At 44.5% G+C, this 27,702-nt stretch overlaps 1 protein-coding gene and 1 long non-coding RNA gene across 2 annotated transcripts in view; one reads left to right on the forward strand and one right to left on the reverse strand.

Annotated features, from left to right (window-relative positions):
- Window positions 1-2,159: 2,159 nt before the first annotated feature.
- AMER3 (APC membrane recruitment protein 3) overlaps window positions 2,160-27,702 on the forward strand; it is a 33,876-nt gene continuing 8,333 nt past the window's right edge. Inside the window, exons 1-2 of the mRNA XM_010716350.2 lie at window positions 2,160-2,271; window positions 8,130-11,125. Coding sequence (XP_010714652.1) covers window positions 8,154-11,108 — 2,955 coding nt within the window. The 5' untranslated portion in view covers window positions 2,160-2,271; window positions 8,130-8,153 and the 3' untranslated portion in view covers window positions 11,109-11,125. The remainder of the gene's footprint in view (window positions 2,272-8,129; window positions 11,126-27,702) is intronic.
- LOC109369404 lies at window positions 15,495-24,944 on the reverse strand. Its single transcript, XR_004160911.1, has 2 exons — window positions 16,183-24,944; window positions 15,495-15,823 (listed from the first exon to the last, which is right to left on the reverse strand). It is a non-coding gene; the product is annotated as an uncharacterized LOC109369404 (long non-coding RNA).

Genomic DNA, 27,702 nt, shown 5'->3' on the forward strand with positions numbered 1-27,702 from the left:
AAATGAACAAACACCCAAACAAATACCTGGAGTTCTCTCATCACAGGAGCTGCTTTATCTGAATGACTAAGAACAGATTTGGATATCTAATCAGGACTAGTACAATCTCCTCTAATGGCTCCAGCAAACAGCACTGGGTGCCATCTGTGAGACAGGAAGACCTGTACGAGAGCTACCCCCATCCCTGAGGAGCAGTGACACTCTGTCCTAGAGAGAGAGCTTCTACAGGAACCACCTGAAATGCTGGATCATTAAGGATAGTCCTATTGAACTTGAGATGAACATAAAGCAGGCTTCATCTGCAAAGTTTAGGTACTTGCAGTTGTCTGTTTCTCTCTCCACGTGGCAAATTTGGGTACACCTTTTTTTATGTACTCTTCAGAGTTCGGAAACTCAACAGAAATAATGTGCATGCATGATTTTCACGTCCAAACTCTGAAACTATGTTTTTTTTGCAGGTTTTCTTGGACAATATCACCAGCCCTCAGCTCTGAATCGGCACAGGATTCCTCTGGTTGAATCTCATGTCTGCCAGTGTTTCCAGCAGGCCTTGGCATCACTTTGGACAAAGAAGGACTCTGAAGTTGTAAAGTCTCCTGTTTCCAAAACAGAGTGCACCAACTGTAGGCTCTCAAAGGCTGCATCACTGCAGAGCAAAGATTTACCTTCTGAAACCTGTGGCTGCATATACCACTTATGAAGAAAGGCTTCTTCTTAAATTAGAACAAATATTTCATGCAGAATAAAAGCCATCAAACCAACTTATATTTAACACATTTTCCCTCATGATTGCCCTTCATCTGCTTGCCAGAACTACGAAGATTCCCTCCTCCTCCAGCCTTTCAGTAGGTAAGGGAAGGGCTCTCTGCCTGTTGCACATTGGACTGGACTGGGGATGTTTTTCAAGATGCAACTTCCCAGCCTCTGCCACCAAGGAGAGCGAGGCTTTCTGGCTGCCATTCTGAACAGGAGCACTCATCTCTGCCTCCTGCAGTGCTAACTGGCTGACATTTTAGTTCTGAAGCTTACACAGCACAAAAGTTTAAGCTCCTTCCCTGCCTCATCTCCAAGATTCAGCTAAAGCACACTGAAAATGGGAGATGAGAACAAGGAGAAGCTTTTGGCTTTTGTTCCCTTTCTGCTGCCATGTGGGAGACAGAAGATATCAGCACTCACTGTCTGATGCACCATTTTCTCGGAGAACACTCATCTGACTCTTAGAGAGCTGGAGGATGTGCTATATACTTGCACAGAATTGAACTGTCTGAATGTACTCTGCTTCACTCCATTGCCTGAGAGCAGCCTCTCGTTGTGCCAGAGCAGTGATGCTGCCTCTGTATGGGTCAGTGTTCAGAAACTACAGTGCATGGAGAACTGCTGCAGTGGATTAAGCCACTGCTTCACAACACGTGCTTTGGATTTAGGAGGCCTAGAAATGTATTTTAAAAAGCAGGAAGGGGAAGGCAGGGGATCTGGAAGGGTCAGTGGACATATGATCAGATTGGAAGATCTTCATGGAGAGAGGGCTGGGGTAGAGAAGTCAGTGTTATGCCAGCGTGCAATTAAACCCTTGGTGTTTGTGACGATAATAAATTCATCTCCATACTGAAGGATGATGTACCATCAGATGTTGACATCACTGCACACCGAACGGAAGTTAGGCTGGCTCTAAGGTGATATCAGCGTGAGGCTCCAGCTTTGGGCAGCTGAGCTACTCACACGCACCCCTTCACCACTTTGCTCACATAATCCTCTCTGAGTTTAGCATGAACAGAAGCCTCACAAAGCACCATCATCCTCATCTGTCCCACCTGGGAACACACTATGACTGCTTTTCCCGAATCCTAATCAGAAATGGAAATCCACGTGAGAAATGATGTTAATTTGGATGTGTTCCTCCCTGTGTAATAAGCTGTGGTGTACAGGGGAAGTGAAATTCTGGCTCAGGACTCCCAGGCTTACCTCCTGGGCTCTTATTCCTTAGCAAAGAAGGCATTTCCATGACACCAAGCAGATGGCTGAAATATGCATCTTTCCTAAATCAAGCTACATGTGGAAGCCCAGAATCTATGTAAGGTATGGAAAGCTGCAAGCAGGAGGAATGAAGGGGTGGGGATGAAAGGAGGAGGAGGAAAAGGGGGTGGAGAGTAGCACTGGAGAGCAGCAGTGGTCCAGCCCCTCTGAATCTGAAAAGCATCACTGGAGCCTCTGGATAAAGACCAGCCTCATAGCAGGGCTAGGAGAGAGGATTTCTGCTCAGTGCTAAGCGTGGTGAGTAGGATTTTTGTCATCTGCCTTCTTATTTGCTCTGGTGCAATGTCAAGCTCTGTGCTCTCACACTCACAGAGAATGCAAGAGACTGTTTTTTTGGGGTGACTGCTTCTTTTCAAAGCATTGTTTTTGACTTATTTTTCCATCCATAGGACGAGTGCATGCCTGCATTTACATAAACGCACGTCCAATCTCCTCTTAAAGCAATAAACTACTGAAAACAGCCAAAGCTGTCAGGGTTAATGCACAACAGGCTGCTGGCCAGGGCGAGCAAAGATGCCCTGCTTCTCTTTTAGGTACGCAGCAGGGGATTCTGCTCAGCTGCCTTCCTGCTGGGAGCAGCCTGCTGCTTCGGCAGCTCCCTGTGCAGGAGTTGATGCTGCCTTTCACGCGACGCAAGAAAAACATTTCAAGCAGTTATGCTTCTTCCAGGCTCAGAAGAAAATTGGGTGATGGGAGTGGAGGGTTTGTTGAAGAAGAGCCTCCTTTTGTCACAGTCTGTCCCCGCTCACACCAGGCTGGGCTGCCCTGGGCTCTGCCTCTGCCCCTGGGACCCCTCCTGTCGGGATGCTGTGAGTAGGAACATGCTTAATTTTACTATGGAAAAGCCAGAGCTACACAGAGCAGTTGGCAGGGCTTAAAGGAAGGCTCAGGCTTCCCTACAGCACATAGCTAAGAAGATTAAGCATTTAACTACGCATCCTTCTAGTATTCTGCTGGGGAGTATGAGGTTTTATTTTGTCTGCTTGGTGGAATTAAGATATAAGGGAAAAAAAAAAAAAAAGTCAAAGTGTTTTTTAGAGAGAAAGCCATTGCCTGACCTAAATGTCTATGTGAATAATTGGGCATCCCGGGTTACCCAGAGGGATGGGTGGTTGGGGGAATGATGAGATACAGCCACCAGCAGCGCTGAGAGGAGCACTCCCAACGAGAGGCACGGTGTCAGTGCAGGTCTGTGTGCCACACGGCTTCCTTTGGAAAGAAGCATCCTCCCGCATTGTGAGCCACGACTGCCCCTGGCTACGCCCTCCATCCTTTCCCCCCTGCTCTTTTCTGTTTTCTGATAGAGATGAGTACTACCCAGAGGAAGTGAGAAGCAGAGCTTTAAAATCCTCTTTGGTTTTTCCTCATAGGAACTATTGTGCTTATTTGGTTACTAGAAATAGTGTTACAGTGGTGTGAACAGGATCTCACCACCCATCAGCAGGCATTGAATGCAATGTATACTCAGGGTTTTTAGTAAACGTTTCTATTATTACCACTCATCTTCTGGGGATGTGAAGGGTTTTGACGGTAAATAAGTGGTCCTATTCCCAGAATAACCTCCACTTCGCTGGAGCACAAGCTCTTCTTTACGCACTGCTAATTGATTGGATCCTAAGCATTATTAATGAGCACCATCCACTGACGTTGCAAGTAGCGGAGGCTCTCGGCTCCTCGCTCTTGTCTGCTGATGCACTTTCGGGCTTTCAGCCAGTGCACAGCAAAACCCAAAACCCACCCAAGGGTAACTCACCACTGGAGGTGGGGATCCAGACGGCTCAGTGCTCAGTGCTTTCCCTCTCCTGTTGTACCATTTATCAAGAGATGCTCTCAAACATGCTTTGTTTTAAAGTGCGTCCATTTAAAGTGTTACATGTGCTCAGATGGCCCAGCCAGGCACACACTGTCAAGAAATGCAATGATGCTACCATTTCCTTTTGGAATGCAGGGGTAACATTCTCAAAGGTAATCAGAATGCTCAGAATCAGAAGTCTCATTGGTATGAAGCCACTTATGGAAAAGGGATTTTGGACGCATTCCATAGCTGTACCCTAGAACACAAAAGCAGTACAAATACAGTTTCCGCCTTCTTTTTAAATTTAATAAACTTGAGAACTATGCCAGGTTTATAAGGCCTTCTGTTAAATAAAAGGAAAATGCTTGGAGGGAGGTGAAAGTAGAGCCCAGGTGTCCTGCAGAACTCTGCTTAGCAAGGCAGTGCAGCCCCAGCTCCACAGCATGCCAGCTTTATAAATAGGCTGAATGTGAAAAAGGGGAAAGGGCATTCCTAGCTGCCCTGAAATACAACTTCTGTGTTCTGAATTCTGCTAACTTCTAGTCTCTGAGAAAAACAATTAGTTATAAATCACTCATCAAGCAAGCAAGAGAGAGTGTCCAAGCCAGACAGCTGATAAGATTTTGGAGTAGATGAACATTAATTATACTTTTCCCTGCTTAGGAAAAGTAATTTTGCTTAATAATTAAACCAAATTTGCTGAAGCTAGAGAGTTCATGAAAACTCTCTCTTCATAATCCTATTATTTCCATCTATGCATCTATGTTGAAGCAAATACCCCTTCTTTCTCAGCAGGCTGATTTTCCTGAAGTTTCATCCAGAAGGACTGGTATTTTAGTTACTGAAAGATTAAAGAGCAATCTATTTTAATTTTTCTTAGGAGTAAATGATGTGGAACCTAACCTTTGCCATGGGAGATAAGCTAGTAATACATAAGATAATAATATTATTATCATCAGCCCAGAAGTCAAAACAAGTCTTTCTCCATTCCTCCACAGAGAGATGACCCCAGAAAATTCCCATATCTCACTTGAGATCCATGAATGTATGGAGGCAAAAGCGGCCTGCCCCTTCTCTGACCCACACACTGGAGGCACTGTTCAGACAGCCTGAGTCCCTCCTGCACCCATCTCCCTCCTGCTGAACATCCAGCCCAGGGCTGCACGCTCCTCTCCACTCCCCCTGGCTGTTGAGCTGTGCTGAGGTAGAATTTAGGCCATCTGAAATCGAGTTGCATTAAGCAGAACGCTTACCTTATTCTATCCAGTCCTCACACCGGACTGTAAGGAATTTCTTTGGCTGACCTAAAACCAAGTCTCCCCAGCCCACACACGTGCTCACCTTCCCATTCCAAAACTTTGCTTCACTTGCAGATGAATCACAGACACAGCAGAAACCCTCCTGTGTTTACGAGAAGGCTGTCAGACACCCTGTGCAGATGGCATAAACTTGAACACAAAGTAACTCCATTTTTGAGAAACGTTACCCATATTTAACCCCCACCCCTATTCCCATAGGGACTCAGCCTACAGATCTGATTGTCTACTTAGAAGCTCGTGAAACCCCAGCAGCAAGCAGCTGGTGTGACCAAGAGAGAGAAAAAGCACTGTTAGCTGCAGCTGAGAAGCCCAGCACAACTGTAAATGGCAATCAGCTGCAGCAGTAGGAGATTCAGGGATGTGTTCTGTCCGAATGAGGGCTCCACAAGGAATGGCAAAACAGAGAAGTGTTGCAAATGAAGAAAGCACCCAGAGTTTGTTGGAAACGGGACAAACTAACCTTGGTCTGCTGGTTTCTGCAGGTTTCTGCTCTTTGTAGTGATTTTTAATTGCAAAATGTATTTCCTTTGATAAGGTGAAAATCAGTCCTTTGCTTTCTCTTGACCCATGTGAAGAAGAAAGGTAATGCAAGTTATGTCCAAGAGAAGAGAAGCTCAAAGGAGCAGCTACAGACCTGCAGCTGCGTGCATGGGTCAAGAAATCCCACAGGTGTACAATTTTAAAATGTCCAGAGTAGTTTTTCACATAATTTTGATCAGTTTTACATAACTGCTGGAGGGGAACTTCCCCTTACATTTCTTCTAACTGCTCTGGTACAGCTTCTGGGGTTAGAGATATGCCTTGTGTCCCTGTGGGCACAAAAACTTGATATCCCAGTATGGGCCATTGCAACCAGAAGGGCCGAAGGCATCGGAAAGTGTAGAGAGAGAGCAGCACTGCATAATTATTTTTGTTCTATATTTGAAAAGAAATGAATACACTGATAATTTATATCATGAGGATAAAAAGGGTGTCAACTTCCAAAAAATAAAAAATAAAAAAATAAAAACAATTAAAAGCAATTCAGCAGGCTCAGGTATTTGGCACCCCCGTCCTGGAGCTCATGATTAATAACGGTTTTAACAGGGAAGATTCCCACAGTTGTGCCATTGTTAAAACAGGATAATGATGCAGCAACAGAAATGTATTCCTTCTGAAACGCCATTTCCTACCAAAATAACCCTTGTTTAACACTCAGAATGGTTAGAAGCAGCCCCAGCACTAAGCATAGCATTGCTCTCCTGCTAAAATCAGAGAGGGCATAGAGCCCTGTGGAGCTTCCCAGCAGCAGGGCAGCCCGTTGGGACACAGCACCTACATCTGCTGACAGGGACTGGGACGACAGACACGACATTTGTGGGACATCAATACCCAGCCTAGCATCAGCTGTTTATGGCTGGTTTCACAACTCTGTTGGAGTCCTGGGCACCGAATTTCTTCTCAATCACACCTTGCTTTTCAGAAGAGGAGTGCAGTCGTGTCCCAGTGACCTATTTCTAAATATGCAAAACAGGCTTTCTGCAGCATCAGTGAAATGCAGCTATCTGACAGTGTAGTAAAATGTTTACTGGCTTTCATTAAGAATGCTCTGCACTACTCACATGCAGCCCCCAATGCAAATAAACATGCCACCATCGCAGTCACACCGCCAGACCCCCACCTATCGCCACCCGCCACGTTTTCCACTGCATCCATCCTCCCGATGCAGAACGCTCATGCTGTCCCCTTATGTTTTCTACCTTTTGTCTCTGACCTACATTTAGTCGTAAATTCTACCAGCTACCTGCCAGTTTGCAGCTTCTTTGGGCAATGAGCTGTCCTGATCTACCTGCTGGGCAGCTGACCTGTGCCTTATGAGATGCTGCCAAGTACTGCTGCTCCAGCCCTGGCAACTGGTTGGCTCACTGGGCTACAGACAGCTGTTGTGGTGCAAGGAAGCACTGCTCTGACTGTGGCTCCAGGCAGATGCAAAGGCTTATTCTGGTGCTGAATTTCAAGTCACCCTTGCTGACTTTGTACTGGCTACTGGTCTGGATCCAGGGATCTGATCTGACATCTCTCTCTAGGGAGTATTAGGAATAGTAATTTTCTTTTCATCAAAGCTGATAGATGTGGTTTGTCAAGGAGTGTTAGATACAGCACTGCGTTGTTTGTATGCTTTCCACTGTTCCATGGCCGTAAGTGGTTTTAGTTATGTATAAACAACTCAAAACAAGACAAATATTTAATGAGATTTCATTAAGGAAAGCGCGCTCTGTCAAGAGCAGGACTTAAGAGTTTTTGTTCTGCTTTCTATCAGCTAAAAGAATGGTTTCTCTGGCAGCTTTCAGGAAGTGCCTCCTTCTTCCCTGACCTACCTTTATACAATTCCATTGACTTACAATTCAAGTTGATGTAAGGCAGGGAAGAGTCAGATGTGCCTACGAAATAACTGCTGAAAAACTGGAAGGATCACAGCCAACGTAATAAGTAATTATATGTATGAAAACATAAACCAGTTCAATCCTGAACCATACAGGCATAGACCAAAGTTTAAATTGATACAGGTATCAGAGTATGTTTAGAAATAGCTAAGCAACATGCAATGCAGATTCACTGTGAGCACAGTCCTCATACTAAACCCAAACACCGCTCCATTCTTACCAACAGAATGTTCTCAGAGCCTCAGTTACCAGCACATGGTGAGTGCTGAGCCCTCCCTGGGTCTGCCACCTTCATACACATACCTTCTGTTTCACTAATCTGCTTCTCATGCAGTGCTATGACTCAGTGATGGAAATCGCAGGTGACAAACAAAGCAAGTCACATCGTGCTCCCATGGTGCTTCCAGCTGCAGTCTCTTGTGGTTTATAAGTGCTGCTGGGGCTGCAGGTTGGAGCAGGTGGGCTCCTGCTCCAGGTGGGCTCTTTGGAGAACATTAGCTGACTGCTCGCTGCCAGCCCTCCTCTAACAGTAGCTGCGTTCTGCTGCTTTCTTTACAGAAGCAGATGTGAGGAAGCAGCAGCATGGAACTCAAGAGAGGAAAGACTTTCATAAAATCCAGTGTGCAACACGAGAAAGTGCCACCAGCACACACCGCTCCTACAAGCAGAGATGATGTGGGCAAGGACAAAAGGGCTGCTCTGGAGGGAAATCAAAGCGTAGCCCAAGTCCAGCTGACGTGTTTGGCCACGCACAAGAACTACAGATTTTCCAGCAGAGCAGCAAGGAGCGGGGCTGGTGAGAACAGCCTAGAAAAGCCTTCTGGGGCCTCCTACAAACTCGTGAGGAAGAGTAAAACCCACGACTGTGTTAGCGAGGCTGATAAAAGCGAGCGATGCGGCCCCAGCAGCAGGGCTTGTGAGGAAGGGTTTGCTGCAAAGGGCAAGGGGAGACTTGTCAATAGCGCCAGCTTTTCGGGGGTGTCCAGTTCCACCAGTAAGAAAGAGTGTGTGGTCAACCCCAGCCCGCCCGCCTGCAGCAGCCAGATGATCGATTACAGGAACTTTGTGCCACAGATGCCTTTTGTACCGGCTGTTGCAAAAACTATTCCCAGGAAGAGGATATCCCTCAAGAGATCGAAGAAAGGGCTCAGAGATATATTTCATATAAAGAAAAGTAAGCCAGAGAGCTTCACGTTCCTGGTTGAGAAGGACAAGAATCCGTCCTCTCCAGGCTGCAAGGGTGAGATGCCTGGGCGTCTCGCAAAGTCCTTTTTCAAAACTGGAGAAACATTTGCTGCTGACTGCTTGTCCCAAGACTGCTCTGACAACGAGCTGCAGTCTGACTCTTCCTACGACTGCTGCAATGCTCTGTGTGAAGATGTCGCATCGCTGAAGAGCTTTGACTCCCTCACTGGCTGCGGGGAAATCTTTGCTGACGAGAGCTCTGCTCACCTGGAGCTGGAGAGCAGCAAAGAAGTCCTGGTGAGACGGAGCAAGCACAAGGAGAGCCCCGTCATGGGCTCCTTCCAGGGCGGTGTGGAGCAGCTGGCCTCCCCCGGCCAGAATGAGGCCGTTGAATTTGCAAAGTTTTGGGACAACATTAACAAATCAGTGAGGCTGCATCAGAGCATGCTGTTTGATAAGAAGGTACTGAAGGTTCCCGACTCTGAAAGGGGAAAAGCTGGAGGCCAGGCTGCTGCACTTGCCACAAGTCCCCAGACACCGCCTGATAAAGATGGAGACAATTCCAAAGAGAGCTCCACAGAAACTGGAACACCAAAAAGTGACAACCAGGAATCCATATCCACAAGCGATGAAGGTTACTATGATTCATTCTCTCCTGGACAAGATGATGAAGTGAAGGAAGCTCAGACTCCTGGGGTCCCAGGCAGATTTCCAAGAGACAGCTACAGTGGAGATGCCCTTTATGAGCTCTTCTATGACCCAAACGAAGTCAAAATAAACCCAGTCATGGATGATGACTTGTGTACATCTGAAAGCATTTCAGAACAAGCCATTGAAATCCCCTTGTCCATCTACAGCTTTCATGTTGGAGCTGAAGAAAACATGGCTTCCCAGCCAGGTATAGACATTATCAGCCAAGGATTTTTCCACAGCACATGGAAAGGAAAAGAATGTTTGCTGAAGCTCTGTGATACTGAACTTTCACTAACAATGGGGATAATAAACTGGCTGCGAAAACACGCGGGACTTGTTTCTTCCCCAGACTCTCTGCAGAGTCCCAGATCACAGACAGAAAATGTAATGTGTAATGACTCACTGATCACTCGCAGTCCCAGTCCAGAGCAGGTAGTTAGCACAGAGGCTCAACAGGAGAAAAAGTGCAAGGAAGAATCTAATTCATCTCACCTAAGGGTGTTTTTGGATGAAGGCAAGGCTGCAACCCAGACCTCTTCAGAAAATGTTGCTGTAAGAGAGTCTTACACTCACACAGATAATGTGGCCTTCCAAGGAAGGACAGGGAGCCAACACCAGGACTCACCTACAGTGCCTGGCACTGTAGAAACCACCGAAGCATCAAACTGTGTACCACAGTCACAGGTTAATGGGGACAACAGACATCCATCTTCAACTGACGATGAGAAGGTGACAGTGTCAGAGGGATGCCAGACATCAGGAGGTGAAAACCCGCTGACAGAAAGTTTGAGCAGACACAGTGGCTCACAGAGCTCTGAAAACCCTTTGCTAAACGACAATCATGACGTAGAGTCTTGTTATTCCTACAAGACTGCTGCCACCTCACCCCTGGATCCTCTGGAGAAGGAGGACAGAAGTGAAGTGATGTACCACTCCCTGTCCATCTGCAATGAGCTGCTGCAGCCTCTTGGGCTCGGACATTTCCAGGGCTACATCAGCCCCACGCCGCGGGAGAGCAGTGCTGGCATAGTGCAGCTCTTGGAGCACTGCATGACACAAATGGCATCGTTAAAAATCAGCTACGACAACAAGCACCTGGAAGACAACTGTATTGGAAATGACACGAACAGTATTATCTGTAAGATGTCTCAATACAAAAACAAGCTGTTGTTGCAAAATGAATTCAACTGCGCTGACCAAAAGCCAGAATATTGCAATATTCCCTGCACGAATCAATACAATTATGAAACAGGCTTCCAAGACAGCAGTCTGTATCATTTGAAGCAAAACGGGGAAAAAATTTGCTCTGAAGATCAGAAAAGCAGAGCAAAAATCCTAGATGAAGTCACCAGGGGCAAGATCAATTTTGAGTATGCCCAGTTAAATAACAAAGCACTCTCCTATTTAAAAGACTTCACATTGGAGCTCAGTGCAGGCGATCCGGCTCCCACAGCTCTCAGCAGACCCACGTTCCTACCTCTCCCCCGTGCTCCTGCTGCCTCACCAGCCACGCACAGCCTGCCCATCGCCCCGCAGCCCTGGGGGGCTGAGCAGCACAGCCTGCGGCCCTGGGGCTGCATGGCAGGAGGGGCTGCCCTGTGCCCCCGCCCGGAGGCAGCAGCCCCAGACAGCGCTGTGATGGGGAGCAGCCACCCGTAGCACGTCGTGCTGAGAAGGTGAGTGCTCAGGGGGGTCGGAGAGCAGCAGGTTGCATCTGTCCTCTTCTTACAGAGGGACAGCTATGGCTGCATGGTCTGATGTGTGCTTGGGGTTCTCACTGTTTTCCAGTTTCACTGGTCTTAGCTTTCACTTCAGTGAGGCAGGTAAAAGTGTTCACAATGTAAATATCACTGTTCCCAAACCAGGGAACCTGTACAGCAGCATCACCTTCACTGAGCCTTATGAATCCCACGCAAAAGATGAAGCTCAGCCTTCTGCCCGAGGCAGCAGTCTTTACATGAGTTGAAGCAGCAAAAACTTATCCTTTTCCGTCCCCTGGATCTGTTGTGTTTAAACAAAACCAGGGTTGTTGTTGCCTGCCCACAGAGTGCAGAAAGCACTCGGCATGAACTCTCACCACCAAGTCACAAAATGCTCTTCCTACCTAATGATAACTTAAAAACCGAGCCACACTTCCACAGCGTGGGGACCAGTCTGACCAACCAGCTGTGCTGCAAAGATGCCTTTGGAGGAGGCGCTGGGAGACTGGGGAGGGCTGGGGCAGCAGTAAGAAACAGCACAGGGGGACCCAGGGAACACAGCTGGCCTGGGCTCACCAGCACTGTGACTGCTCCCTGGCATCTCAAAGGCTCCTCAAGCAGCAGAAAACAAGGAGGACAGTGTTTCTGTCTGCATGAGCCCAAAGCAGCCTTTCAGTTTCAAACCTAGGGAGACAGCCACACGCTTTGCTTCATACATTTTCACAGAACTGCCCTTCACCACTCACATCTCCCAAGACACGGGAGAAGGGTTTTAGGCATCTCTGCCCCCACTGAGGCATAATCCAGTTACGTGTTCAGCAGCTGGTCACAGCTGGTACTGCGTACAGGCCCAACAGGTGCAGTTTGTTGCACTGGTGCACAGGGTGCTGCAGCGGCTGGATGGAAAGCACAGAACGCACCACGAGGGGCAGAGCGGGGCCAGGGCTGTGCTGCATCGGTGCTCCGACCTGCAGTGTCAGGAACAGCACACAGCTCGAGTGCTGTCACCAGAGTCCAGAGAGAAGATAATTGCTTTGTCCAGAAGGGGTACGCTGATTTGTGGTAGAGGTCTCTCCAGTGGTAAAACGAATGGCATTTTTAAATATAGATGGGATTTGTGTATTTGTAAGGTGACTTTGAGAAAAGGTCTCATGCCAAGGAGACATTTTAATACTGGCTTGCTGTTTGTTACAAATTTCTTACAGAAAATGTGTTTACACAATAATTAAAATGGTGTTTAACGTTGTCAAAAGAAGTGGCTGTGCTGACAGATAGAAACACTGCCACGTGACTGAGTTTTTCAGCCCAGTGTCTTCTCGCCTGCCTCCACTACCAGATGGCTTACAGGTCTGCTGGAAATCTTGTTTATTTTCAGAAGGTGACTCAGGGTATTTGCTGTACCCATGGGGGTGGTGGTGTACAACGGGCAGCACGCAAACATGGAGTCAACTTTGAATCCATGGAGACAGGCATCATCAAGTAGCACTCCTACTCTGGACATGACTGTGCAAACCTCAGGAGCTTATGCATGAAGAATGCTCTGAGGTTCACTGCTTTGCAGAGCCAGAGCCAGAGCCAGCACCCTGCTTTGGCCCTCTGAGCAATGCTGCATAAGCAGCTCCAGCACTGCTCCTCCATGGACTCTCATGGTAGGGAAGGTCGACTTTCTTGCCGTTTATCACAGGTAGAGGAAAGGCTGATGTCAAAAGCCATTCAAATCTCTGGGTGCTGTCACCCAATCTCCACATGTTTTTGCACCCACAGGAACAAACACATCCACTTTCTCTGCTCCAACTGGTGTGCAGGGTTTCCCTGAGCCATGCCTGGTGCCCTGAGCTGCTCCCCTTGGTGAACAACAGTATGAGAAGTGCCAGTCTGAGCTCTTCTTCTGCTTCTGTTTTTTAGACAGAAATTTGCAAAAGAGTTGTGTTTGATCTGACCAGGAATTTGAACTCTGACGGTAAATAGCATCATTATATGGAGATACGGAAGGGTTAAGTAGACACTGGAAATTACCAGTAAAAAGTTCAATGAATGGCAGAAATATCATTCTTCAATATAGAAAGGCTGGGACTTAGGAAATGAGTGCGGTTTATCCCTCAATGTGGGTAGAATTCCTGGATTTGTCAATTATTGACCATGGAAACCAAGTTGCAATCTGTGCTTTTCAGCTAGTTGCTTTCCAGTAGGAAACTCTTCTGCCTCAGCAATGGAACCCTGTCCTAAAGCAGTATGTTGGGATCTCTTTTCCTGATTGTGAAAATCTCAGCCTTTCAGACCACAGAGCATGCGTGCTCCACTTGGTATGTGCTCTCATTTCATTCAGATGCTGAGCAGCACCATTATGCACCGGTTGATGCTTTTGGATGTGTTTCAGTGATAGCACTAAATGGAGTGTATTGGAATAACCTTGCCCTCAGGTCAGAAAAGAATAGATAACTTTCCATCAAAGAGGGATTGCCATAATATATAGGGCAGCTGTAGATGAAAGGAGACAGCGTTTGTGATTGCTGTTATCAAGGGACTGAGATTCATAAGCGACACTGCAAAGTGACACAGGAATGTGTATCCGATCCTCGCCAACAAAAGGACTACTCACAGCCGAGACAATTTCTGTGATGGTTTTTAATTGTCCCCTGTTCAATTTTATCCCCTTTGTCTAAAATAAGGCTGCATTTCTGCCGGACAGATATCCTCTATCTGCAAAGCATAGGAAAGGCGGAGACTGCAGGATTTAGGCTCAGTGCAAAGGCAATGCAGAACTGTGCCTCCTCTGTGGACGGGCAATTGTCTGATAAACAACAGTAATATTTCTCAAAATGTCCACAGAGATTTTTCAATTGGAGAAAAAATGAACGCAAAATCCCTCAGCACACAGTACCACGTCTGCAGCCTGGAGTAGTATATCTATATATTCCCATGCATTCTCCATGGCATAGAAGAGAGGTCCTCTCCTGAATCTGACAGAATGAGATGTAGAAACAATAAAATGCAGAGACAGCCAGCACATGGCAGTGCCTCTGGCTCCGCAGTGTACACCTTTCTAATGTAGTCTGCCTGGATTGTCTTGCACTGAGGCAGCTATTGAAATCTCATCTGACAGTCCACCAGCCACACACACACACACACACACACACACACACACACACACACATGCACTCCCATTCAGACAAATGCATTGCAAAGTAAAAATGTACTGTTTGTCACATATGGTCCCACATAACCAAAGAGCAGGGAGGCGGAGGGGACAGGTCATTGCCTCTGCTGACACACTGGAGTGTTAGGCACCATGTGCCCAGATACTTGGGCAAAATGCTAAATTGAACAATTTTCTCTCTCATTAAACACTGTTGCTGCTGGACTTGGCTCTGTCTCATTGTCCTGTCTTCACGGGTCTTTCTCATCAATGCCTACTCTACCCAAAATCTGAATTTTATCAGGCTGAAGAAATATTCATGCCAGCTTATGTGGTACAGAAGGATTTTTCAACAGAGTTATCAGCACAGATGATCTCGTCAACAGCAGATGCACTGTAATGTTGTTAAATGGGTTTCATTTTAAAACTGAAGAGATTGATTTGCTGCTTTACTTGCTATTGCAGCAGGATGGTTTCTATGGATACAGTCTTATAGGGACTTTATTTTTCCCCTGTTGACAACAGTACAGCAAGCTAAATTCTCATCTTTTTTGCATTAGCATAAATGTGAAGCCAGGGGAATGATTTCCAGATTTAGCACCGAGAGCAGAATTTGGCTCCCTGTCTCCTTCAGCCTCACATTTGAGATCTTGAGGGGGATGGTGATGGGGGATAAAGAAAAGGAGAGCATTTCTATGAGCACATGGGTGAGGGATGGGGCGTAGGAAAGAAACAGCCAGCATGTCTGTGTTAGAAATGGGAGAAGACAAGGCAGAATGCAAACACATTAACTGCTTGTTTGGGGAGTGACACAACTGCAAAAATGTGAGTCAGGTTTTGGCTGCAGAAGTTTTTGACCTTATAATATCTGCTTGAAATTTGGCCAAATATCATCCCACTTGTTTCAATGAATGAGTCAAATTGTGTCATTCTGAAGAAAATTTGCTTCCCTTCCATTTTGCTGCGATGTGCAGGAAGACATAAGACTACAGAAAAAAGCAAAATATTGGCTGTCACAGTGAAATGCATGAAGCTCTGCTGTTGTAGGATAGTGCAAAGGAAAAGTAGCACAGGAGCTGCACAGGGAGCCACACTTCACTACAGACTCTTTTCAGGAAGTACCCCAAACAAGCAGCATTTCCCAGCAGAGGAAGGCTCTTTTGGTTTGAGCATTCTCTTACTCAGTTCTTCAAGAAATGCTAGCCTGTGTGCATCTGGTGTGGCAATTTTTAATGGAATTAGAATCAGGAGCACTGCATCTCATTTACAACATTTGGAGGTGAGAAAGTAGTTCCCAGTTCTTGGACAGCAACACAGCTCACCAGAGGGAGGAGTGAAGAAGTGCTGTATGTTCGATTCTTCCTGCCGAGTACACCATCAAATCTAACTCTCCCTCTTCAAGCTCTGTGGGAGGCCCATTGAGGTAGAGCTTAAACGATCCCGTGGCACTTAGCAGTAGCGGCAGCTGGTGGTGACAATTGCATAAATGACACCATCAGATTGCAGCCAGCAAGTTCTCCTCTTCCTTCAAGGTGATCCTGACATCCAAGGGGAAAACGTGAGAGTGTGGGTCAAGGAACAGAGATTATTGGAGATCCAAGAAAAGGAAAGGTCCTCTTTATCCTTATTTCTGATTGAATGATTCTTCCTTCACAAAGAACACAGGGCATGAGAATGCAGATTTTATTGGTCTGAACCTCTCCAGCAACCATAACTAACCGTGCTATCTTCCTCTCCAGATTTACTTGTTTTCCCTTCACAAAAAATTTCCTCACAAGCTGCTCCAGACAGATTCAACTCTTTCCTACCACATGCTGTATACTCCCATTGCTCCCTCCTGGTGAGCCCAACCTACCACGAAACCCCTTCCCAACACACCTGCGGAGTTGGCACCTACCTCTTCAACATCATTATTCCTCCCCAATAATTCTCTGCACCCTCAGGAGCACAAAACCCCACTCAAGGGGACAAACCCTTCTCCCCATGCAAAGAAGATCTCTGCATCTCCACCTCAGAGGCTGAGCCTGATGGGGTGGGGACACTGTGTCACAGTGGAATCAAAGCCATGATTTAGAACTGGCCCTTTGCTCCAGCAAAGCTGCACAAACCAGGGCTCCTCTTTCCTCTCTGCTTCTGCAAAGGAGATGTGCTGAGCCTACAGAATCCCAGCAAGTTATAAATCATTATGCACAAAATGAAAATCAAGTGTTCAGCATGCTGTTAAAACATGCAGGCTTGCACAGCACCCGCAGTGCTATGCTCACAATAGCTCTGATAACTCCAGCAGCAGCCCCAAAATTGAGCCTTGGGTCAGTGCTTTGGTCACACTGCTCAAGGTATGGGCAGTAACTGACAGTGATGGGGAGGGAAGCATCACTGCCTAAGATTTGGCAGGAGTAAGGATTTTTGTCCCCTTGGTATAATTTTCCATCTTAAGCCACGAGAGGGGAAACAAACCTCAGTGCCTTTGTGTCTGTGATACTGTTGTGGTTTAACCCAGCAGGTGGCTCAGCAGCACACAATCATTTGCTCACTCCTCCCTTCCCAATGGGATGGGGGAGAGAACTGGAAAAAAATGAAATAAAGCTCCTAAGTTGAGATAAATCTATTTGCTATGATAGAGAAAAGGGAAAGGATAATAGTTGTGACTATATGTATACATGAATATATATGTATGTATACAACAAGTGATGCACAAACAATTGATCACCACCCTCTGACCAATGCCCAACTAGACCCAGAGCAGTGGCAGAGCATGAGGTGAACTCCCATTCCCCTCCATGATTTCACATGGTATGGAATATGCCTTTTGTAAATCACTCACTCTGTTCCCTCCCAGTTCCTTGGGCCCTTTGCTGAGAACTGCCTGGTTCTGTACAGCACTGCTTAGCAGCAGCTGTAAACATCAGTGTGTTATCAACGTTGTTTTTCTCCTAGAACCAAAGCAGAGCACCATACCAGGCACTCTGAAAAAACAATTCCATAGCACTGAATCAAAGGCAGATACACAACCCAGGAGATGCTTGCAGAGGAATCAGCTGACACCAAATTCCCTCTGACTTCAGTAAGGACATAGGGGGAGCTTCTGTATAGCAGGACACACACTGGACAAGACACTGCATCAGACATTTCCTCAGCTCCAGCTTTTTTAGGGAGATCATGCCTCCTATTTCTGTCTGCACATTTAGGAAATATTCAGTGCGGTGTTATCCTTAATTAGCCCTGGCGCAGTTGCATTTCTGAAATCAAGGAAGGTTGTATTTTATACAGACAGCCAAGGAGCCTGTCAGCAGCATGAGAACCATTGAGGAAATGGAAGCTGCTCCCCCGCATGCCTGCTTTAAACAGAGGATGCTGCAGTTTGTGGCTTAGAGAAAAGAAAGCTCAGCCTCCCTTCCTCTTTCGTTCTGTCTTCCCTCAAACATTCAGGCGAGTTGGGCTTTCCTCTTAAAACGCACTAAATAGACTGTTGCTATAGCGACCAACTCCCTCAGACCTGGTTATAATTAAGATGCTGTTCTAACCACCTACAGAATACATTTTGCAAAAAAAACCCACCATCAAACCAAAAATTTTACATCTTCCTGAGGAACAACCGAACATTTTCAGGGCGAGCTTGGTTTGGTTAGGTTAGTTTGCAGGAGAGGTTAAGTATTTGGAAGTAGCTTGCTAAGTAACTCAGCAAAAACACAGCAGGAAGCAGCAGGCTTGCAATTTAAGGATATTTTTTTGCTACTTTCTTAAAGCTACAATTAGTAACAAGACAGTGCTTGAATCATCTCAGCTCTCATGAGTGCTCTCCAACTATAACTTGTAAAAATTTGGAATGTCTGATGAATCACACTTAGAAATGTGAAGATGTCCTTAGATTTTTTCACAGTTCAAAAGCTGTTTGACTTAAAAACACATAATAAAGCTAATAAAAAAAATCTGTTAGGGAAAGGTATGTTAGATTTCCTTCAGTGTTTGTTGAAAGAGATTGGCAGCTAGACTGTATGGTTGAGTGCTATCCTTGAAACACAGATTAAGCATGGATAAGATCCATTTAAAAATGACAGTTGTTGCAGATTGAGAGCTGTATGCTGAGAATGACAGAAATATGAGGGGTTTTGTGTTATGAATTTTTATAAAGATATGCATATGTGCAGACATTTAAAAAGAAAGAAAACATACAAATGAAATGAATATCCTGATACATAACCTTTCTTCTGAAATACAGCGGGCAGTATTTACATTCAAGAAGTGTTGGTTCCACATTCCGACTTAATCCAGGCTAAAATGCATCACAGAGAGACCTCAGTGTTGGATTTTAGGTCTGTGATTTTGAAATTCAGAAGGAATTGTAGGAATGCAGGTGTCCCACTGCACTCCTTTGCTCTTCCTTCTCCCTCCAGAAAGTTCTAGGCAAATCTCTTTGAAGCGATGATAAGGCATCCTCAATTAAATGAACCCATTTTGAAAACTCTGTCAAATGAGAAGTATTCTAACATTCCTAATAGTATTTTATGTAGCCTAGTGCCCTTAGGAGATATTTGTATACTACTTCTTTGATAGGACTGAAGTCTAAAATCAAGGTAGAAATTCAGGTAAGTCTGAATTAGTGCCAGCTCTTGTCAAGCAATCACAAGGAGAAAGGCTCTAAAAGCCAACCCCACTGCCTACTGCACTGTTTTAGAACCCACATTCTGTCTATTGCTCCCTTGACCACTGGAGCTTACATTTTTAGATTAGAAAAGGTAAAGACAGTGCTCCCAACAGTGTATGTTGAAATTGTAATGCCCATGACCCACAGTAATTCAATTAAATAGTCATCAGGTTATACAGGAACATAAAATGCTTGAGTAACTTAGAGCTTCTCAAGTAAAACTAGTGTCTATTGCAGCATGTCTCAAACATACTTAATTAAAAGGCCATGTAGCCACTGAATATTAAAAAAAATCCACTGATGAAGCAGCCTTTTAAAAGAAGACCTAAAACCAAACAACTTTCATTTATCTCAACAGTATTTATTCTAAATATTGACTGTTCGTTCATTACTTCTATTTTCTTTTTCTTGTTCATTTCATTGGAAAAATGGATGTTTCCTACTTTATTTTCTCAGGTCTCTTACCAGTGATGCTGTAATATTTTAGGGACTGGTAGTAACCCCAGAACACAAATTGAAGAGCTCTCTTCTGAGCTCTACAAAAACTCTAGAAGTCATAACCAAAAAAGGGCAGTTCCACCTTTCAGGTTACCTTCTTCCTTCTAGAATAGTTCTAGTATTTATCAGCCACTATTGTGCACCCTAACAGCTGTCCCATTCCTGCTCTTCCTGTCAGTGCCTTAATTGCTTGTTAGGAAAGCTGTATTTTTGTGGGGCCAAGTCCTGTAGTTCATTTCCAGCGTAACAACCAGTAAATTGACAAGAAGCTACTCTTAAGACCTGCAGGATTTTCCTCAGAAATCAATGTCACCAATTCTCATCACATGTATGCTCAGTAGGGCAGGATTCTTCCCTAAGCTGGATTGTAGTATGTCAGGAATTATGCTACCTTTCTTTATTAGCTAAGGAAATAACAAAAAGAGATTATATTGGATAGTAACAATTACTGACAGTCCTGACCAGCAGTGGGACCTCAGACCTTTTTGGCTTCTCTTTGAGTAGGCAGATGATTGTACTTCCAAGTTGTCCAGATGGTCAGAAAGTGCTAGCAAAAAAAAAAAAAAAAGAAACAATTTCTCAATTTCTTTAGCTAGTATTGTATCTTACATTCTACCGAAAGGAACAGGAAACAAAGCATTTCAAATGAACTCACCAGGCTGTATGTAGACAATAATTAGGACTTTTCACGTGGCAAGCATTCAAATATTTATGCTGAAAGTCAATAGTAAACAATAAATCATGACAAGTATCCTGGTAACATATTTTAAACTCCAGAGACAATTTCTTGAGAAGTACAACCAATTTCTTGGAGGAACATCCTGTAAAGCCACTTATTTTTCTATCACCACCCAGAAAAGACTTACAGAATAACGACAGATGACCACGGCAGAACAGTTGGGTTACTCTTCCCCTGCACTGAGAACCAAGCAAACCAGGATCAGAGACACCTGCCAACCAGTGCCACGTGGCTAGGGCAGGATGAACGCTGCAAACCAAATGGCCCTTTTTGGTAACTCAGGAAGCTGCTGGTACAGTTCCAAAATGGAGGTGGCATCCAGACCACTTCCACTGTGTGAACATTGGTGTAGCTGAGCCAACACTGAGGGAGGAAGCCAAAGGAATGTTTTAACCTCTATAGTCTTAAAAAAAAGCAACCTAAGCTGCACAATTTAGCTATGCCATAGGCATGTGGTTTTACTTTTAAAGACATGAACCTCTTCCCTGCATATGCTCCTTCCAGATGCTGAGGCTTTCCATTCTTTGGAATTTTTAGTGGGCTGGAAGACTTGGATAGTGGAATAATATAGATAATATGGGCTCTCAGGAGGGCACTGCAGTGGGATCAAAGTTTTTTTCATATGGAACAGCTTCCATTTGGCCTGATGTGCTGTAGGAACTCAGAAACCCAGAAGAAGCTACATTCTGGGATAGCACACCAGGCCCTCACAAGGCAGCATGGTTAGCCCTGCTTAATCAACAGTGTGAGTGAACGCCCGTCAGGGATCGTGGAGCATTAACGGTGGTCACAAATCTGCTGGTCTCCTCTGACTTCATGCAGAGATTTCCCAAAAATCACTGCTCTCTCCAGTGCACAGGTCACATCCTTCCACATCCCTTTTCACAACCTCCTTTGCAGCCCAGCCACGGTGAAGTTTCTTCATACATGTGAGACAGAAGGGGCACCATGGCTCAAGAACTGCAGAGCTGACTCGCTTAGTCTTTTGGGCTGGTTCTATCAATAAATGCACTGTTAGTCACTGATTTCTGCTGGGATGCTATATGTGTTGAAAGAATGAATGCTTCATGCAGATTCCAATTAGCTTGGAAGTGTTTTCTGGTTCTTTGCCTAGAAGGACTCAGACAACAGTGGCATTGTTAGCAGTGAACTGCCACCTCTTAATGTTGAGTTACAAGAATTACTGGCTTAATAAATTACCACTGACCTTCTCCTATTAGTTTATTTTTAATTATCCATGAAGCTTTTGAAAAATGCTATAGAAAGGTATTTTAAACTGGGAGAGCATTTAGAACAGACGAGTTTGTTTACAACCCTGTTCACCAACCTATTCATTGTTCAGAGAATAGACAGGATTCCTAACCAACTTCTAGAATGGCTTTCCCACTGGTCTGCGAACAAACAAACAAACAACAGCAACAACAACAAAGCAACAACAAAAGCAATCCTTTGTAGGAAAACTGCTCCTTGGCAATTGTATACCCTGAGCATTCTCCATAGGATGGGGAAATTTACTTATTTCTAATCTTCAGACCCAACCCCTTCAGAATTCCCCACTGTTGCCCTGTTTCTTCTGCCTTTTTCACCCTTCTTAGCACTGATTCTCTTCTGCAGGAAGGGAAGAGATGCAGATCTGAAGATAACTTTACTAGAAGCAGCACTGACTTCATGTTTAGCCTCTGGAAAGAGGTTGCAGAGAGAGCAGTTCCTTATTCACCTTCCTTTGTCCTTCTTTCTGTGTTGTTTGGACACAAAGCTGCAGGACTTCCAAGAGGGGACTTCCAGATCTTCTTTCTGCCCAAAGCAGAGAGAGCAACTCACTCTCAAGGTGACCTGAGGGCATGTGATAATTTTTCAGTAGTCACTGAATGACATCATTCCAGGAAATCTGTAAAAACTGTTTTCATCTAATAAAGCAATCATGTACGGAATATAAATCAATAAACTTCATCTTCACGTTATCTCTCATCTTATCAAAGCACTTTAGTACTAGAATCAAATGAAGGCATAACAATTTAAAGCAGGCACAACAGAACTATGAATAATAGCCCAGAACAGAACTTTTTGCAGTGGAAAACATATCCCATCACAAAGGGAGCTTTCTCGAGCATACAGGAAGACCATCCGTATGTCAACTAAGGGTCTGATTACTATCAAGTGATGCGAATGTTAAACACCTTCATTTGCTATGCTTTCAGGCAGGAGATTCCTAACATTTTGTAGGAAATAGCTTAGAAGTTAGGGGAGAATATCCAGCAACCACAGCTTTGTAGCAATGGAGCTGATTTTGCTGGAAGGGCTGAAGACTGTTTTTCAAACACAACTTCTGAAGATGGGAAGGGATCACTGGCAGGGATTACGTCCTTCTCTTTGGTACACCACCACCAAATACCTTTTAAAGATGCAACTCTGAACTCTCCATTAACTTATAACTTAGTGCAGTTTCATAATCATATTTACACGTGTATGAATACCTAAGAACACAAAGTACAATAAATGATATCTTTCATTGGTTTCTGGAAGTCTGGGCCTTTTATGCCCTGGGAGATAACTGAAAATGCTTAAAAATATGTGTGCTTTTACCAAAATGGCAAACCTGGAAAAAGTCTGCTCGGCCCAACTGAGGTTCACTTCAGTGTTTATTATAGATGAGTGAGGCACGAAGGCTTCAGTTTAGTTTGTTACAAAACATTGCTATGCACACAGTGATGTTTGGGAACTTCTTTGCAGCCTTTCACAAAGCTGAACTCACACCTTCCATAATTCAAGTGTATTTCTCAGGAATTCTGTTCTTATGAATGAGAGAAGACGCAGTGACAGTTTGACACACTGAACAGCTGCATTTATGTGAATATGCAAAGCATCCATATCAGATCAGATGAAAGTCCCATTCACTCCCCAGCAGTGACTAGGATAGAATGCTTATGAAAGAAAATAGAAGTAGGGCAAATAAACCAAATACTCTTGTGTTTCTCATCCTTTGGCGTTCAGTGGTAGTAAGATATCTAAGCTAAAGGCAAGTAATATCTATGCCATTGGACATAAGAAACACATATATTTTCCATTATCTCTTTCGTCTCATTTTGAACCAATACATAGTTTTGGCCTCTGTGACATTTTGTGCTATTGAATTCTACTTTACATCAACTGCCTGATTGATGTCTGGGAGCCCTGTGTTATGCCCTGTGTTCTATGACATAACAAATCGTTCCCTTTTCACCATTTGTGTATCATGGATAGATTGTTTTCACATGGTCTTATTGTGACAAAATACTGAAAAAAAAAAATCCTGCCTACTGTGCCCTGCTAATCTGCTAAGTGAGTTTCTCTACGAGACAAAAATGAGAACTTGAAAACACAAAGGATCATTCATTTATGATTGCTGAGTAGTGACTTTTCATCTTTTAAATAAAACAGAATGTCCATATATCTGTAGATAATGCTTTTAGAATGTAATGACCTTTCAATTGATTCATCTGCAAGAATACACATGCTTACCAAACAAATGCTAACTGTTACTCATCTGCTTTTATCAATAGTGCTTCCCTTCCCCAGGAGGAGCAAAAAGAATGATGTATTCAGCTGGTCTTATTGTGGTAGGGAACCCTTGGAGTTCATTTCCCGGATAGTCCAACCCATTCTATACTCACATAACATAAAGGACATGAAAGTTTACAATAGACTGTGTCCTAATTTATGGACAATTGTGAGGAGGGGCAACAAAACAGTCTGTGCTGTGGTTATGGGATGAAAGCAGGTCAGCAGCTCGACATTCTTTGAAAAAGTGGTGGATGAGCAGCTGTAATAGGGATCAAGCAAACGGTGGATCAGATTCTTAAGTGTGATTAAAGACTGGAAATCCTGGATCCATCCTCTCTCCAAAAACTGTCTTTGTGAAAAGGGAATACCTTTCCTAGGGCTGAGAAAAACATTCATGCAACAGCATTATCAAAGAACTGTAACATTTTTGGTTCGCACATTGATGCTGGCTGATCTCCAGTTGGCAGAGCAGCTCTATAAGATCTGAAACAGGAAAGCCTTAGAGCAGCCTGCACTGGTGACTGAAACAGAAGAAAAGATGTCACAGAACTCCTTTCTCTCCCATTCAATGCAGTGCTGGGTACAGCTCATGTGCTACTGTAGGATACAATGCACAGTGCATCTGCATTTGTGCTTCTATGTGTGCATTTACCTCTGGCTTGTGGCTGCTTTAGGAGTAGCCCAGCAGCACAAGAATTGCCTGGCCTGATTGCCATCACTGCCTAAGCAGATCTGCCTGGATGCATACCAGGCTCGTGGTGATAACTGCTAAGAGAAAGACCTTCTTCAGGTCTGGTCTGTCAGTCTTCATTCAGGAGAAGTGTGTTTAATATTGAGCAGAAGAAAAAAAAAAATAAAAAAAGAACACTGCAGTGTTTGCAGAATATCTAACTTATTGTGGAGGTTTTCACCTAGCAGAAAACCCAGGGATGGCTCAGCTTAGTGCTCTGCTGGAGCCTGCAGCAGGCATTCATTTTCCTTCAACAGATTTCCCTCATGTCACAGCATAAAATCTGCTTAGTACTTCACACCACTGGTGACCTGTTGTACCACATCTCTGGCAATGCCAGCTATTCACCTTGGCAGGAACCTGGATGTTATGAAGCTCAAAGGAATAGTTTAAGCATTTGCCCTTTGCCTACCCTGAAGTGTTTACCAGGATGTATCCCAGACTGACTCACTGTCTGCCTTCCTGTTTTTCTAAGAGACTGCTATTAAGTTAAGCCCGTACAGCCATGCAGTCAGTTCCTAAATAACAAAATTGCAATACTTAAATAACTTCTCTCAGTGCAGACATACTGTCATCTGTATGTCACAGACACTGCTAAGCATAGCCCAGGAGGACTTCCTTCTGCTTTTTTAGCTCATCAGAGGCGACTGAGAAGAAAAGCATGCCCTATTGCAGTGCCTTGTTTTTAAGAAAGAAACATACATTGTCAATACCAAATTCTGACTCAGTCCACGTATTTCATCTGTATGTGTCTCATTGGATGGAACGGACGATGAAGCAGAGAGGTTCTATTTGCCTTAGTCTAGAAATGAAATAAATGTTGGAATCTCCCCGACGCTGAACTAAGTGTGCACAACAAGGAGGGCTTTAAGCAGAACAGCTCATCAATAATGGAATATGGAGACTTTCAGTGCTAAGTAGGTCAGTGGTACATGTTTCTGTTCCACTCTTGGATAGTCACTTTGCAGGCTATTCACACTGAACTCAGAGTAGCTCCTCCCACCAGACAGACTCCAGCAACACAACATTTATCAAATCTTGACAGTCCTGCTGAGAACTTGTGATCTGAGCACACATGGGGATTGAAGCTGGATAATTAGAAGGCTGAGTTGTCCAGAAGAATGAGAAGTGCATTGATGTTGCTTACTTTGCATCAGCTGAAGGTGTGTAAGGGAGCAGCCTGTTAGGCTGCTAAAAAGTACTAAGGTTTTAAAGTGAGACGGGAGGTTTGGGTTGGATATTAGGAGGAAGTTTTTCACCCAGAGGGTGGTGAGGCACTGGAACAGGTTGCCCAAGGAGGCTGTGGATGCCCCATCCCTGCAGGCATTCAAGGCCAGGCTGGATGTGGCTCTGGGCAGCCTGGTCTGTTGGTTGGCGACCTGCACACAGCAGGGGGTTGGAACCAGATGAGGATCGTGGTCCTTTTCAACCCAGGCCATTCTATGATTCTATGAAATTTGCAGTATTAAATGTAAAGTCTCCCAAAAGCAGATATTCTAAAGTCTGTCTAAAATCCATGGAGATCATTCAAGTGAGTTGAGTGGGTTCTAAATCAATACATGACTAAAACATAGCATTTGATGATACCTATCTGAGGCAATACTCATAGCTGTGCTATTCTTAGCTCTTATACCAAGAAAATATAAACAGAAGAAAGGAAACACACAATTTTGGAAGTGTCACTTTTCCACAGTGCTTGTAACAAATGGATTTGAATAATTTCAGTTTAAAGAAACTTCCTCTTTCTTTCTCTTTTTAAAATTGTTTCCAAAGGGATATAAATAGAAAGCTGCCCATGCAGCCCAACAGGTATTGCTGTCTGTGCTGAAGTAAGTTCAAAGCTTAGAAAAGGAGCTGTCCAGTTCAAAGTCAACAACATGCATCAGCACAAGGGGAAATGTAGAAGCAGCTATCTAAGCAGCTATCTACCCACCATTCAGGGCAGCCATGGTCTATTGCCTGCAGTAAGAATGCTGCTGATTAACAGAAATCTGCAACAGGACTCTTGCTGGGTACATTAATAACAGCCAGGAGATCTAATAGCCCCAGGCAGCGTTGAAAGCCAAACAGACTATTAATTCCTGCAAACACTTACATAAGGGTTATTTTTACTGCAATCAGGCTAAATAGGAAAAGCAAAATTGAACAAACTCAATTCACCCATCATGCTATGCAGATAGTGACATCTCAGCGTTGCGTACTGCATGTAGGGATAATGAGGTCTTCCAAAACAGAACAACTGTAAGGACAGGATATGCAGGAATCAATCTGCCTGGTAACTTTAACTCCTAAATGCAATTTTTATTTAGGATAGCACCCACTAGTGCACCCACTAATAATCACATAGAATCACAGAATGGCCCAGTTGGAAGGGACCTTAAGGATCATGAATCTCCAACCCCCCTGCCACAGGCAGGGCCACCAACCTCCACATTTAATACTCGACCAGGCTGCCCAGGGCCCCATCCAACCTGGCCTTGAACACCTCCAGGGATGGATGGGGCATCCACAACATCTCTTGGCAGCAGTAATAAATAACACATCAATTTTTCTGTACTGATAAACTTCATTGGCAGCATCAGTTACACGCAAGGAATTCAAAACTAACTTCACAGTCCGTAAATTATAGGAAATGTTCCCTAATATATCTTTTAAAACAAAACATTTGTTGGAAAATAAATCCAAAGTGAATAAATACACTAGAAGATGAATTTTTTAAGTGTAATATGTTTGCCACCCCAGGGCGCTTTTCATTTGCTCTCCTCATTCTTTGATACTGAACAAGTCATTTATGTGAGTAATGAAAATAATCTTATTGTGCAGCTTTTAATGTATTATTCAGTAGCTAAAAGGAAAGGAAAACCACTCTTTCTATCAATAATTCAGGTCCACCACATCTTCAGTGTTACTTCAGCCATTTAGCTGTCCCCCCTTACCAAGGGCTCATGCATTTTTAATGCTTAGGCTGCTTGTTAGAAGGTTAAATGTGTGAATTATGATTAGAAACACAGTCACCAGGTGTGGGAAGGTCATCTAGAGACAATATTCCTGTTGCCAATGGAACAAATTAGCCTGTAGGATTGGAAAGGAAAACCACAAGGTAGGATCCCCAGTGCCTGAAGACACAAAGTTCTGAGAATCCTCACTCAGCTGCCCCAGCTGCCCCAACAGCCCTGCTGGTAACAAAAGCAGAACTCTGCAGTCCCAGTGAAGCGCTGAACACAGTGACAAGAGCAGTGCTTCCCTAACAACCACGTTCTTACTG

Source organism: Meleagris gallopavo, chromosome 11 (assembly GCF_000146605.3).
Source record: "Meleagris gallopavo isolate NT-WF06-2002-E0010 breed Aviagen turkey brand Nicholas breeding stock chromosome 11, Turkey_5.1, whole genome shotgun sequence".
Classification (NCBI taxonomy): Eukaryota; Metazoa; Chordata; class Aves; order Galliformes; family Phasianidae; genus Meleagris; species Meleagris gallopavo.